Consider the following 14,450-nt stretch of genomic DNA (forward strand, 5'->3'; position numbering starts at 1 on the left):
GAACTTAGTTTATGGTGTGGTTAACAGAAAAAAACATTTTTAGTGATTATTTCTGATTATAATCAGTCACTGTGAGTTTTTCATGCAGGCTGAACATGAAAAAATAGTCTCCTACATCTATCTCCTGCATTAGCTTGTGATAGAAAATAGGTGATGAAATTCTAGAAAAGCCTGACAGATCACACTGTCACTGATTGTTCATGGACTCACCCATCTTGGCTCATGACGGGGGAGGCTGTTGGTTTAACATGCAGGAAACAGCAGAGAACATCTCAGCTAGTAGAAGTTAACTATTAGCATTAGCAACTCCACCACACAGCAGAACTCCTGCAGCCTTGTGTTATTTGTGGAGGTAAAACATCACTGCTGCAAGTCAGTGGTGGAGTCGCTTTGCTGTTGTTCAGTCCAGCGTGAGATGTTTAAATATCAAGAAATTAGACTCCAAAACCTGTCGTCTGAAGCTCAGTTGTGATGTGGGCAACTTTTAGTTCCAGGATGTGGAACTTGAGAATGACTTACAAGGCACTTTCTGCTAGAGACCAATGCAAATATATTAATTAAACAAGTCAACTGCTTTTTTAAGCAAATGTTTGAGCAATTTTAATTTTTTTTTATTAAAAAATAAAACTTTGGGTTGAATGAAAACATCCCAAAGAATTTATTCGATAAAATACATTTGCATGAACTGGTCAGTGCATGTTGAGCAGAGAGGCTGATAGAAAATATACGAAGCCGATGTGGCAATATGGCCACTCCCCCTCATTTTAGCTTTTGATGAAAACAATATTTAATTCTATTGTGTCTGCATTGTTGACACATGTTGCACAAACCATGTAAAGGTAATCAAAACCATTGTTGCTGCCGCTCTGACGAGGCTATTTGTAGCGCAGGTGTTTCTGCACTTTGACAAGCCTTCTAAAATAGCGACAGGTTCCTTGAAATATAATTTTCAAAAATAATTGGACATAATGGAAACCTGCATCCTTGTGAGAATGAAAAAAGAAGCCTCATTTCTAGCCTCTGGGACAACAATAAGAGGTGGAAATTCCCTGCAGGAACTGGTTCTCTCCTCTTCACTTTGGGAGCAGCTTCGTGTTTTTGCTCCATCAGAACTACTGAGATCATTCTGCTGCACCTCAGGACCTTTTATCCATAATGACAACTCTGTTTTATTTAAGTGAACTTCCAACTCACTGAAAGGTCAGGTGACCCAATGGCAGGAAAGGGGTCTGGTTTGTGATTTTTGCATAAATGACTTTTTTTTGTTGTTGTTTGTTTTGGTTGACATTAGAGGTCAACTGATTTGGATTTTCCTATTGCCGATACCGATGCCCATATGTAGGAGACACGGTCAGCCGATGCCGATATGCACCGATTTTCATGGCCAATATCTGAGCATTTTCCACCTCATTTTCATACAAAAAGTCACTAATAGCATCAGTTGATGCACAAAATTCGTTTTTGAACTCTGAATTTAGCTAACTGTTAAATTTTAACTTTGTGCACTGCTCGTTATTAAAGTCAGACACGTAAATAAAGTTAATTTAGAGTTATGCAGATGTTATTAGTGAATTTTGCAACAATACCAAGCTGCCCGAGGATGTGCCTGAGTTAGCTTTACCAAGGACAAATATTGGCCGATGCCGTTGTATAAAATACAGTAAATATCAGCCCGATATATCGATCTACCCCTAGTTGACTTTTTCTTTCATTCACAATTTCTGTATTTCCTATGTATTCAATGCAAACCAGTTTCAGTTCAGTTTCCAGAGGTTTACAACAGAACTGACAGTTGTCCATCCCTGGAAGACCAGGCCTGACTTTTCCAGCTGCAGTGGGGCAGTTTTTACTCTGTTGCATGTCTTGGGTGTCCAGCTGGTCACAAACAACACACTTACTACGAAGCCAAAGTTAAGCAACCCTTGAATCAAAGTTTTCTTTGAGACTTTCTTTAGCTGTTAAATGCATGGACTGAAAAGGACATTGAACTAATTGTGAACCACGTTTTCCATCTAGCCTGTTAAGGAACGTGCATTCAGCCATTCTTGTGCACGTTCTCTGCCTGTAGATAAGGTGTTGTTGGCTGCTTTAATGAAACCAGAGAGTCACTAGAGATCAGACTTGTTTAATGTTGGCAAAGAAAAAAAAGGCTTTTAATTTCTGTAGCATATCAGGCTTCCCATCAGCTCAGAGAAGCCATGATGAATGGCTAATATTATTAAGTGACAGCTAAAAGCCAAGGATAGTGCAGGCATTAATGCATCTTAGGTGAAGGGACATATTTATAGTTTCATCATGTATCTGAAACTTTCGGGCAGCTCAGCTTTTAATGAAAGCATGCTGGAAAAACCAGGATTTGAGTGTTTTATTGAAACGTTTTGAGCTACTGTGTTTCCACACAGGGACTCAAATGCACAACAATAAACCAACAGGTAAATGGGATTGTTTGCTCATGAGGAAGAGTGCATATCTTTGGTACGTTCTTGCTGTGTCTGATTTCTAATTCCAATTTTGGTTCTTTTTAAAATACAGAAAAGGTTTCTTTTTACCTTGCTTGCTGACAATTTTGTTCTTGGCTGCAAACTTCCTCAGAGCTGACGCTGATGGTGGCATCACTTCCTGCTCAGCAGAGGACGCTGTCGCCCTCTGCTGCCCGCTCTCCCCTCTCCGATGATGCAGTCCCTAATAATAATGGAAAGAAAACAGAAAGCACGACTCAAAGAGAGGATAAGAAACATCGCAGCCAAACAGAAGCAAGTGGAAAACGAACTGGAAAGAAGACACCTGGACTTAAAAAGGAATTACAAACTAGATGAAAAAACGGAGGAACAAATTAAAGGACACCTGATGGAAGAACAGGAAAAATAGTTCATAAAAGTAAAAGAAAGACACATAAAGAAGTTAAACAAACTCATCAACAAGAAAAAGAGAAAAGAAATACAAGATAATACCACACAAAGCTCATGGGTATGTAACCTTTCACAGTACGAACTAACAGAAGCAGAAGAAACCATTTAAAAAAAAGTTTAAACTTTGCAGTAACACCAAAGAAAATCATATGATGAATTCATTGTAGCAACAGAACTAGCATGCCAACAGATCACAGATGTGGGAAAGAAAGCAGAGCTTAGAAATAATGTAGTTGGGATATTAAAGAACAGCAAAATTCAACACAGCAATATTACAAAAGAAGAACAATCAGCCATGACAGCTTTATCCAAAAATGAACAGATAATTATTCTACCAGCAGACAAAGGAAGAACCACAGTGGTAATGGACAAAGAAAAATATAAACAACAGATGAAGCAGATGCTAGAGGACAAAAATACATACAAAATACTTAAAAAAGACCCAACAGAAAACATTAAGAAAAATATGAAAAAATTACTTAAGCCACTACAAGAAAAAGGCAAAATAACAGAAAAAATGTACAAACACTGGATTCCTACAGCAAACATAACACCAAGAATCTATGGAACTCCAAAAATACACAAACAAAACACCACTTAGACCAATAGTTGACAGCATAGGTACACCAACATACAACATGGCAAGAGAAATCAGCAGAATCATCAGCCCGTTATTAGGAAACACAGATCAACACTGCAAAAACAGCATAGAACTGGCAAAAGAACTAAAAAAAGATCACAGCAGAAGATAACGACATACTCATCTCACATGACGTCACATCCCTGTTCACAAAAACACCAACCCAAAAAACCATAGACATAGTAGTTAACAGAATCAGACAGGACAAGACTTTACACAAAAGAGCAAACCTCACAGCAGATGACATAGCACAACTGGTAGCTAACTTACTTCACATACGACAACACAATATACAAACAACTGGAAGGCTTCGCCATGGGTAACCCGTTATCAGCCACCCTGTGCGAGTTTTTCATGGAGGACCTAGAACAAAAAGCCATAGCCACTGACCCCCCCCCCCCCCCCCCCCCCCCCCCAAACTGCAAAATAAAACTATGGAAACGCTACGTAGACGACATACTGGAAATCATACCAAAAGGACAAACAGAAACATTAACACAACACAACATTGACGACACGGGCAGCATAAAGTTCACTTATGAGTCAGAAACAGAAGGCAGCATAGCATTTATGGACATGAAAATAAGCAGGCAGACCAACGGGACCCTAAACATACACATAGGAAACCAACACACACACAGACCAGTATTTATTATGGGCATCAGAACACCCCACCATACACAAAATGTCAGTAATCAGAGCATTATTTCATCGAACAAACATGATAACAGAAGAAAGAGACCGTAAACAAGAGGACAAACACATACAACACGCTTTAAAGACCTGCAGATACCCGACATGGGCAATAAACAAAGGAAAACAACAAACAACAACAGAAAGAAAAGAACAACCAAAGGAAAGAACCAGAAACCCAGAAAGACAAGAACCAAAACCAGTGATGAACCCTACCATACATCAGAGGCATAACAGAAAAAATAAGAGCAACAATGAAAAAACACAACATAAACACACCAACAAAACCACACACAACAGTTAGAAACAGACTAGTGCACCCAAAAGACAAAATATCAGCTGGACTTAAATGTGGAGTCATTTACGAAATCCCATGCAAACTCTGCAATAAAACATACGTAGGAGAAACCGGACGCCAACTCAACACACGAACAATAGAGCATAGAAAGGAGTGCGAGGAAGAGGCAAATCGTAAACACACAAGAGCAGCAAAAGAAGAAGCAGAAAGTACAATAAAGAAGTCAGCCGTAACAGATCACTGCACAAGAGAAAACCATATAATGGACTGGGACAACACAAGGATCATAAACACCGAACAACAAAAATACAAAAGATGGATCAAAGAAGCAATCGAGATAAGGAGACGTGGATGTGGGACCATGAACAGAGACGATGGAGTTTACACGTTGGATCATGCATGGGACTGCATCATCGGAGAGGGGAGAGCGGGCAGCAGAGGGCGACAACATCCTCTGCTGCCGCGGATAAACGGAGAAGGAAGTGACGCCACATCAGCGTCAGCTCTGAGGATGTTTGCAGATGCGAACTAAACTGTCAGCATGAAAGGTACAAAGAAACTTTTTCTGTGTTTTAAAAAAGAACCAAAAATGGAATTAGGAAGAATTGGGACTTTGTTTTCTGTGTAACTGTTTCACTTTTGTGTGGGTTTTTCTGAATCCTCCCATGTCGTGATAGTTTAACTGGTTATTCTTCACTCAGCAGCTATTTGTTGTTGTTTTGTTTTTTTTGTTATTACTCGCGTTGGACACAATTCTGTCCTCAAAACTGCATTAATTCAGTCACTGAGATCAGCCTCATTGGCACTAACCATCAAAGTCACTCAAATCTAATTTCTTCACCATTTCTGATGCTCAGTCTGAAGGAAACTTCACCACCTCTGGATGCTTAACTGCATCGAGTTGCTGCCATGTGATTGGCTGATTAGGCGACTTAGTTAACAAGTTGAACAGGTGCACCCGATAGTGTCTTGTGAGTGTAAATTTCACTTTAATCAAGTGAGAACATAAATCTTGGTTTTTGTTGTGACTTACGATGATCTGCTCAAAGGTTATTCGAACAACCTTTCTCCTCCTTTGTTGTTTCTTTCTCTCCTTAATGACCTTGAACAGAACAACGCAGGAGCAGAGTATGGATACACGCATGAATCATTTTTGCTCGATTGGAGAAAGCTGTCAGCACAGTAACAAAGGTCGAAACTGGACACCATAAAAATGTGTTGTACAGTATGGCTGCAGGTAACATGTCTGGCAGCAGGGCAGAAGCAGACTGGAGGCCAAGCAGCACTGTTAGATTCTAACTTATGTTTACAATAACAGACCTTCAAGGGAAAATTAATGGCATTTCTTATTTATTCTGACCTTTATAACTGCAGTCATTAGAGGAAAAGCTGTCGTATGCACTGAAAATATGTAAAGTTTGAAGCTCAGGAGGTAGAGCGGGTTGTCCAGTAATTGGAAGGTTGCAGGTGCAATCCCTGCTGCAGTTGAGTCCTTGGGGATAACACTTAATCCGCCTTTCCTGCTGGTGGTGGTCGAAAGGACCGGCGGCGTTTGTGTTCAGCAGGCCTCGCCTCTGTTGGTGAGCCCCGGGGCAGCTGTGGCTACGTCGTAGCTCATCATCACCAGCATTTTATTTCCAAAATATCAACACTGAAGCAAGATTAACTTTATACAAATTTGCTGCAAATCTAATTATAAATTCCCGATGTGGATAAAATCTGAAAACCTTCTGGGGTGTGAAGCTGCAGAGTCTTTGCCTCGGCTCCCACAGTGAACTCCTCTGCTGTACTGTAGTTTTAATGTCTGCCACAGGCTCACAAGCCTTTGAGGGAGTCGGGATCAACCGTTTGATGGATTCCTCCTGCTTCTGTCGGAGTGCCGTAGCGCATTTGAGGAAATATCACCCCATCTTTAGTTTACCTTCAACAGGCAGGGAGCTCTCATGAATTATGGATGTTGTTGTGCAGTACGTCTGTGCATCTCAATGTTCACAAAACCTTATAAGGCCGAGCACAGCAAGCAAAAGGAAAGAAACTTAGGATGATGCATGCTTTTACACGGCTTTGGACCCACCACAGAGCATTTTCAGAGACTATTAATGTGTTCTAATAAAGCCTAAAACCTTTTTTTATGTGACTGGTTTCAGTTTGCTCAAAACGGGAAAAAAAAACATTGATGTGACAAAATTAAGAACAGTGAGTGATTTTTATTTTTCCTATATTTTTCACATATTAAGCAAATATTTATAATTTTTTTTATTTGAATCTTTTAGACCAAGCTCACCCTGGACTCCACTGCATCATGCAAAATGACAGGAGTTCTAAGTTTTTATTTTTTATTTCAAACAAATAAAACAATACATATAGTAATTTCCAACTTAGATAACTTATCACAACCATAATTGTTCGAAAAGGAATAGGAAGAAGCATAGCTTATTTCACCCTTCCCTGAATCAATTTACTCATACTTAAAAAATTAAAAATATCAGAATACAGAATAAGTTTCTCCTAAGTTAGTTCTCAGTCTGACTAAAGTTGGGTTTTATGGGCCTCTACCTCCCCCCACAGGCCGTTCATGGTGCTGCCTCCTCTGATGGAGTGGGTCCGAGTGGCCGTGGTCCACACCGAACACAGACGGAGCTTCTCGGTGGACAGCGATGACGTCCGGCAGGCTGCCAGGCTGCTGCTGCCTGGAGTGGACTGTGAACCCCGCCAGCTCCGGTATACAGCTTCCTTTCATCCTGCATAGGAGTGTGTGTGAGCGTGTGTGTGTGTGTGTGTGTGTGTGTGTGCGCGCGCGTGCCAGCCATAAAAGTATCATAATTTAAACTCACATACATTGTTGCCAAGAGTGGAGAATGACTTGCAACTGACCACTTTCCCTTTGATGGTAAATCTTCTCAGGGTTTTAGGGCAAACAAATCAGAAGACCAGTCTTGACCATGACTGTGAATCTGTGTGTTTTTGGCCTTCAGAACAGACGACTGCTTCTGTGCCTCGAGGAAACTGGATGCCGCCTCTACCGAGGCTAAGTTCCTGCAGGACCTGGGCTTCCGTATGCTCAGCTGCGGACGCACGGACCTGGTAAAGCAGGCCGTCAACCTGCTTGGGCCAGATGGAATCAACAGCATGAATGAGCAGGTTAGAGACACAGTCAACATAATAAATAATGCACTTCCTGGCGTATTCACACCCAGGTACACACTCTTATATATGAACCCTGCTGAGGGGTGTGTTTTATGTGGTTGGCTCTTTCTCCAGCGAGTTGACTTGTGAGTAAAAAGCATGCATATTAAATTTTCTTCTGGCTTATTTTTCCTGCAGCTCTCCTGCCAAACTGCTCTGCATTATATCATGACTGTTAACCAGCAGAACAGTAAATCACCAGGGAAAACTGGAAGTGCAACTCACAATGTTCCATGAGAGAGATCAACTTTTAGCCCAGAGGGCCATCTTAAAGAACAGTTTCAAACGCAAAGCTCCGGACTGAATGTTCCACTGAGATGGTCTTTAATTTAATGTTGCAAGGCTGGTTTAGTTCTTGATGTTTTCATTTGTTTGTTTGTAGGGGATGACACCGCTGATGTACGCTTGTGTACGAGGAGACGAAGCCATGGTGCAGATGCTACTGGATGCAGGAGCGGACATTAACAGCGAGGTTGGTAGTGAAAACAGAATCAGTTTCCTCTTTTGCAGATTTGATCACCAAATCAAAGTCAAGGCCAGAGATTTAATTTTATGACTAAAAGTTAGTGAAATAGAAGATAACGATGTGTTCTTGAATTGGAGAAAACCAAACATGTCGTCCCTCATCTCCTCCTGTTGTCTCTCCTCTCATTGCTTCTGAGGGTGAGGATCATGAGGGAGTCCAAGCAGACAATTAAAACCAAAAACCAGTTTACTTTAGAATCATTTATTCTTCTAAGAAATATTTGATGTTTTAGTTCACAACAAGAAGGTGTCACCCTCATGATCCTGGTCTCCTCATCTCTGTTGCTTTTATCATAATCAGCAAAAAAAGAAAGTTCTGCTCTCACTTCCAGATTAAGGCCTAGTCCACACGTAGCCGGTTTTTTTTAAACGAATATCCGCCCCTCCAAAATCTTGCATCCACACCACCTCGTTTTAAAAAAATCTGTCCACACGTACCTGGATAAATATGTTGTTAAGGACATGCCAGACCTGTAGGCGGCAGTACTTCCCCCGTTCTTAACCTCGTCCTTCGTCTGTGGTCTTCCGCAAGGAGCAGTAATTCCACTTGCAAAAACAAACGAGCAAAAAGCGCTTGGACAATTGATAAAGCGAGCGCAGCTCTGAGGGCATCCATGCTGTCGGCTAGTGTAAACACAGGTCGCACACGTGATGTCAGCAGTTTTCTGTCGCAAAAAGTGACGTTGCGGACTTTAAAACTCCGGTTTTGTCTGTCCACACGCAGACACCCAAAACGGAGAGAACGCAGATCTTCACTTTGGCCGGAGTTTTTAAAAAGATCCGTTTTCGTGTCGTTTGTGTGGATGACAGGCCAAAACGTAGAAAAATATCTACGTTTTGGCAGATCCCCGGCTACGTGTGGACAGGGCCTGAATCTCATTCAGCTAAATTATTAGTGGCATAGTTAAAAAACTTAACCGACAGGCTTCCGTCATGCTGTGAGGCAAGAGTCTAACCCACGACATACAGAATCAGTTCACGGATTTCGTTAAGAGTTTCAAAACAATAATTTATTAAAAGGAAGAACAAAGGGAGCAGCCGTAATGTGGCTGAGATCTTCCAACAGGAGTCAGGTGCGGGAATCTGCAGACAGAGGGAGGTTAGGTCCAGCTCGAAGAGGGCGACAGGAGACTTTAGTTATCCATGAGAGCTTACAGTCTGAAGAAAGGGAATAGCGAGGGGGAGTGGTCCGGTCTGGGGTAGATGGAATTCCTAGGAGCCGAGGTCCAGAGTTGGAGGTGGAGGGAGCTGAGCATGGCGATGTGCAGATCCAGGAGAGAATAGGTGGGCTGCTGGAGGTGACTTTGGCCAGGGAGGGACTGAGAGACAAGCAGGCGTAGAGGTTCCAGAATTCTGCCAGTCAGAGATGAGGTGGAGGTCTTGTCTGGAAACAAGAGCAGGAAGTAAAATGCAAAAATCCAACAAATACTCAAAAGGTTCAAGGGCTCAAATATTATCCTCAAGGTGGCTGTAGCAAGATACCCAGGTAGAGCAATCATCCAGCGAAGCGATGGTGTCTCTCAGCTGCTTAAGTACTCCGTGGCCGACTGATGAGCTGATGACCATCAGCTTGGCCACCTCCAGACACGCCCACCTGCAGCAGGAGACTCAAAACAAAATAGTAAGTGGTGGGAGGAAACCCCCAGACCATGACAGCTTCTCTGGGCTTTTAGCAATAACAAAAATAAAGTGAAATGTGTGCATCAAAATGTAGTTTTAAGAAAGTTGGACTAATGTGCAAAATACTGATTTAGAAATATTTACAGGGAATTCAAGATATTTCTTCTAAAGAGATCTTTATACATCAGTAGGAAGCAAGCTTTAATTTTTATTGTCAGAGTTTAGATTGAACAACACTTTCTTACACGTCACTTTTCTTCTCATAAATATACATGATGATGTTTATTGTATAATAAATCACTCGTTTTGACCAAAATGATCAAATTGCTTTTTAAACATTTCATCCATACGTCTTCATCCCAGATTTTTATTTATTTTTTACAAGCTGAGGAAGAAAACGTCTCTTGGTGTGTGTTTTTTTTTCCTCCTCGTGATTTTTCTAACTGTGTCGTGCTTGACCTGCTAACGAGTCGTAGAGCAGCCGGGTCAGAACCTTTTCACAGAAACACTCAGTAGATCCAAGTGAAACTATTCAAACACGACCTAACAACACACATCAATCCACTGGGCTCATTAGAGAGGGGGGGGGGGGGGGGGGGCAGGGTGTTCTCTCCCAGGGTTAATCACTAGTTTCTCCTGTAGATCTTCCTCCTCCTCTTCCTTCCCCTCCTCTGTCCTCCGTGTAGCCGCCGTCTTGTGTCCCATGTAGTCGTTTTAATGGCTTGGTATCTCTCTCCCTCATCTTTCTCCCTCCTACCTGTCCATCCCACCCACCTGTGTCCCTTCCCCAGGTGCCAAACACAGTTCACAAGCATCCCTCAGTCTTTCCCGAAACGCGGCAGGCGACGCCCCTCACTTTCGCTGTGTTACACGGACATGTGCCTGTGGTGCAGGTAGTGACATCCTTCCTCACCTGTGACTCTCATCGTGACCTGTTGTTGTGCTTCCGCTCATGGTTGGTCATCGCTGCCATTTCTGTCATCAAATCTCAGTTTTCTCCGGTTTCTGTCTCCTGTCCAAATTGAAAGAGTCGCCTGAGGACAACGCTTTGTTTTCTGCCTGTGAGGTTTTGACTAAAAACAGATCAAACTGCATTTAGGAAGTGGAAACGCAGCACCCTGATTGGTATTGAGCTTGTTTCATTAATTCAGCTTGCCCTCAGCACTCTTTCCATTGGATTTTTGAATCAATATATTACAATGGAAAGTATTTAATCCTTGTGACATACACAGTTGGTCGCTAAGTGCAATAAATGCAAGGTAAACAGATGATATTTAAAATTCAATCCTGTTATACCTTGCTATTTGACAGTAATTATTATTCTTTTCGTGTATAATCTTACAAGATGATTTAAATAGAAATTTTTTCGTAGAATTTTTTCGAATTTTCGTAGAAAAATAAAAATAAAATACTTAGCACACACATTTAGGAATGTATATACCTTACATACTATATATATTATTACTTAGATTAGCCATTTTTATATTTTGCTTGTTTTTAAGTTACTGTATTTTGCACAACTGTTGCTGTGAAGCTCGCACACAAGAATTTCACTCGCATGTACTGTACCGGTGTACCTGCACATGTGACGTGACAATAAAAGCGATTTGATTTGATTTGATTTGAAATTGACCCTGTTTTTTCTGTTATTTGATCATAAATTTGTGGCTTAAAATTGGCTTAATGCTTGTTAACTTGGGAAAAAAAAGCAAAAAACAAAAAACTTTTGGAAAGGTGGAATAATTTACAGGCAGTCCATTGAGAAGTATTAAAAATGTGGAAAAGCCAATTTGTCTTTCAGATGTTAAAAATGATCAGCGGCTTTGTTTGAGCTAAAGTGAGAAGAGAAAAAATACAAAACCATGCTCATTACGTTCTGCAACACCCCAGGCTGAAACAGAAAATGTGTTGATGTGCTCACAAAATGAAAGCAGCATAAACCTTTTTTTAAACTGGACCTGTCGGTTAATTGGCTTCCTTTTCTTTTTCTTTTCTTTTTTGTTTGCCTCTCGCTCTCCCATTTGCTTGCTCGTGTTGCTGCTTGCAGCTGCTGCTGGATGCCAGAGCCAACGTGGAGGGATCCCTGCAGGACGGGATGGAAAACTACACAGAGACGCCGCTGCAGCTGGCTGCCGCTGCAGGTACAGACACGCAGCAGGGCTTTCCTCCCGTCCAGATTCACTGCACCACGCTGATAGCACCAGCCATCTGCAACACCTGACTAGTGTGGACTCTGGCTCCTCTCACAGGCTAAATTATCCCAAAAGCTGGAAAATTAAGATAAATGCAGACAAAAAAAGATAAAACAAGTCCTTCCCTTTCATCTTTCTTGTTATGGTTTAGTTTTCTTGTCCGTCTGTGACCTCGGGCTGTTATTTTTCACTCGCAGGTAACTTTGAGTTGGTGAGTTTGTTGCTGGAACGGGGGGCCGATCCCATGGTGGGAACCATGTACCGGAATGGCATTTCTACTGCGCCACAGGGAGACATGAACTCCTACAGCCTGGCTGCAGCCCACGGACATAGGTAGCTAATATTTATGTTGCGTTAAAAGGCTATTTCAAGATAATAATGCACAAATAAGCACGCTCGTTCAGCTTTCTACACCCGAACTGGGTTGAGTCACGGTTACTTGATGATTTAACTTGTCTCCATTCAGATTGTTCTAATATTGATGTGCATGTTTTAAAAGCAATTATTTAAAATTATAACTAGAATCTGCCATTTTAAATGGTCAGCCTGTTAATTGCTCACAATTTAATATCTAAGAAAAATAAATGAAAGTTTGCAAATAAAAGAGTTTTCTAGGATGAATCTTAATTAATTATCACACCGAGCAATTTAAAAGTCATTTTTACTCTTCAAAACAAAGTTTTTAAAGCTTTTAAAGCTTGTTAAAAACTACTTTCTTAAACAGAGATGTTTTGGGGTAATGTTAATATAACTACTATGTAATTATATAGTATTTATGTTATTTAGTTATTCAACAATATGATCCAACAAAATTTATTGGCTCCTGCAACATAGATAGCCTCCACCAGAGGGCAGTAGAAACATGTAGGACTGGATATAACTGGTTTAAGATGAAGGTACTAATCCTAATACTCCTGATGTCTGGATTCTTTAGGATAATTGTCTTGATGTTACTTTGCAATTATATAGTTTACAGGTTTTTGACAATATTACTTGTTTTGTCAACATGTTAATGTAAGAAAAAGTATGTTTTTACAAAAAATGCGTCTTTATTTAACGACAAGCATTTGCTTATATCGGATTTCTCAGAAGGTTCAGCTGAACCTGTCCATGCTTCTGAAGCTGCTGTTTTTCTGCTTTCTAATATGTTAGTTTTGTGTTGTGAGACCATCATTTTTTCTATCCCATTGAGCTCATTTTTCACTAAACTTGGATTAATCTACACTGCTTCTTAAAATTCACACATTGGTACCACACAGTTGTTTGAAACTGACAAATCACTAAAGAAATAAGTGTTTACCATTGATTTTCAACCATGTGAGTAATCATAGTGCATCTTTAACAGCCAGTGCTACCATCTCATCTGTTTTAGTAGCAGACTGCCAAAGGATGTTTACGATAACCTCCAACTCAGTTAAAGACACTTTCAAATGCTTCCTATTTTATTGTGTATTATTATTATTTTTGATAGGAGGGAGCACAAATTTCTCTTCCATAAAAATATGTTTCATACATTTCTTTTCATTGGTTCGTTTTGTGTTTGCAGAAACGTGTTTCGTAAGCTGCTGTCCCACACAGAGAAAGGGAAAGGGGATGTACTCTCCTTAGAGGAGATGCTGGCTGAAAGTTCAGAGCTGGAAGCTGGAAGTTCGTCATCTCAGCTTGACCTTGTTCGGACCGGAAAGGCCAAACTTAAAGCTCTTAAAGAAGCCATGTACCACAGCTCTGAACACGGGCACGTTGACATCACCATAGACATACGGAGCCTCGGTGGGTTTGAACATTTTATTTTCAGAGTTTTGTACGATAACCTTTTCTCTGTGAAGGATCAACGCTAGGTACGAGTTGAATGTGTCTGGACCTGTTTCCCAGGGGTCCCATGGACTTTGCACACTTGGTTGGAGTCTCTGCGAACGTGTTTTCATCAGCACCGCCGACCTCTGATCCAGGGTCTCCTGAAAGAGTTCAGCTGCATCGAGGAAGAGGAGTACACAGAGGAGCTCATCACGCATGGCCTGCCACTCATGTATCAGATCCTCAGGGCCAGCAAGGTACTTCAGTGCATCTGTAGATGTTCTAAATGTTTGTTTAGCTGTTGTTAGTTTGATGGAAAGTGTTATTTAAGTCCTTCTCAAGTCAGCTCTGATGTTCAACTTATGAATAATTACTTTTTCAGTCAAGTTTCATTTTCTTTTGAACTCTATTTATATTTGTCTTTGCCTTGGCCCTCTCCTACCTTCAGCTTGTTATTGTGATCTATCTATCTATCTATCTGTCTATCTATCTATCTATCTATCTATCTATCTATCTATCTATCTATCTATCTATCTGTCTATCTATCTATCTATCTATCTATCTATCTATCTATCTATCTATCTATCTATCTG

At 40.9% G+C, this 14,450-nt stretch overlaps 1 protein-coding gene across 3 annotated transcripts in view; it reads left to right on the forward strand.

Moving 5' to 3' along the window:
- The window catches only part of btbd11b (BTB (POZ) domain containing 11b), a 110,956-nt gene that overhangs the window by 80,925 nt on the left and 15,581 nt on the right, over positions 1-14,450 (forward strand). For 2 of the 3 annotated variants that reach the window (XM_015964935.3, XM_054733280.2), the window contains exons 4-11: positions 7,109-7,261; positions 7,516-7,681; positions 8,109-8,198; positions 10,663-10,764; positions 11,919-12,012; positions 12,261-12,396; positions 13,610-13,833; positions 13,936-14,114. In XM_015964935.3, the coding sequence (XP_015820421.3) occupies positions 7,109-7,261; positions 7,516-7,681; positions 8,109-8,198; positions 10,663-10,764; positions 11,919-12,012; positions 12,261-12,396; positions 13,610-13,833; positions 13,936-14,114 (1,144 nt within the window). The remainder of the gene's footprint in view (positions 1-7,108; positions 7,262-7,515; positions 7,682-8,108; positions 8,199-10,662; positions 10,765-11,918; positions 12,013-12,260; positions 12,397-13,609; positions 13,834-13,935; positions 14,115-14,450) is intronic. The other variant, XM_054733279.2, reaches the window with a different exon arrangement.

Source organism: Nothobranchius furzeri, chromosome 4 (genome assembly GCF_043380555.1).
Source record: "Nothobranchius furzeri strain GRZ-AD chromosome 4, NfurGRZ-RIMD1, whole genome shotgun sequence".
Lineage (NCBI taxonomy): Eukaryota > Metazoa > Chordata > Actinopteri > Cyprinodontiformes > Nothobranchiidae > Nothobranchius > Nothobranchius furzeri.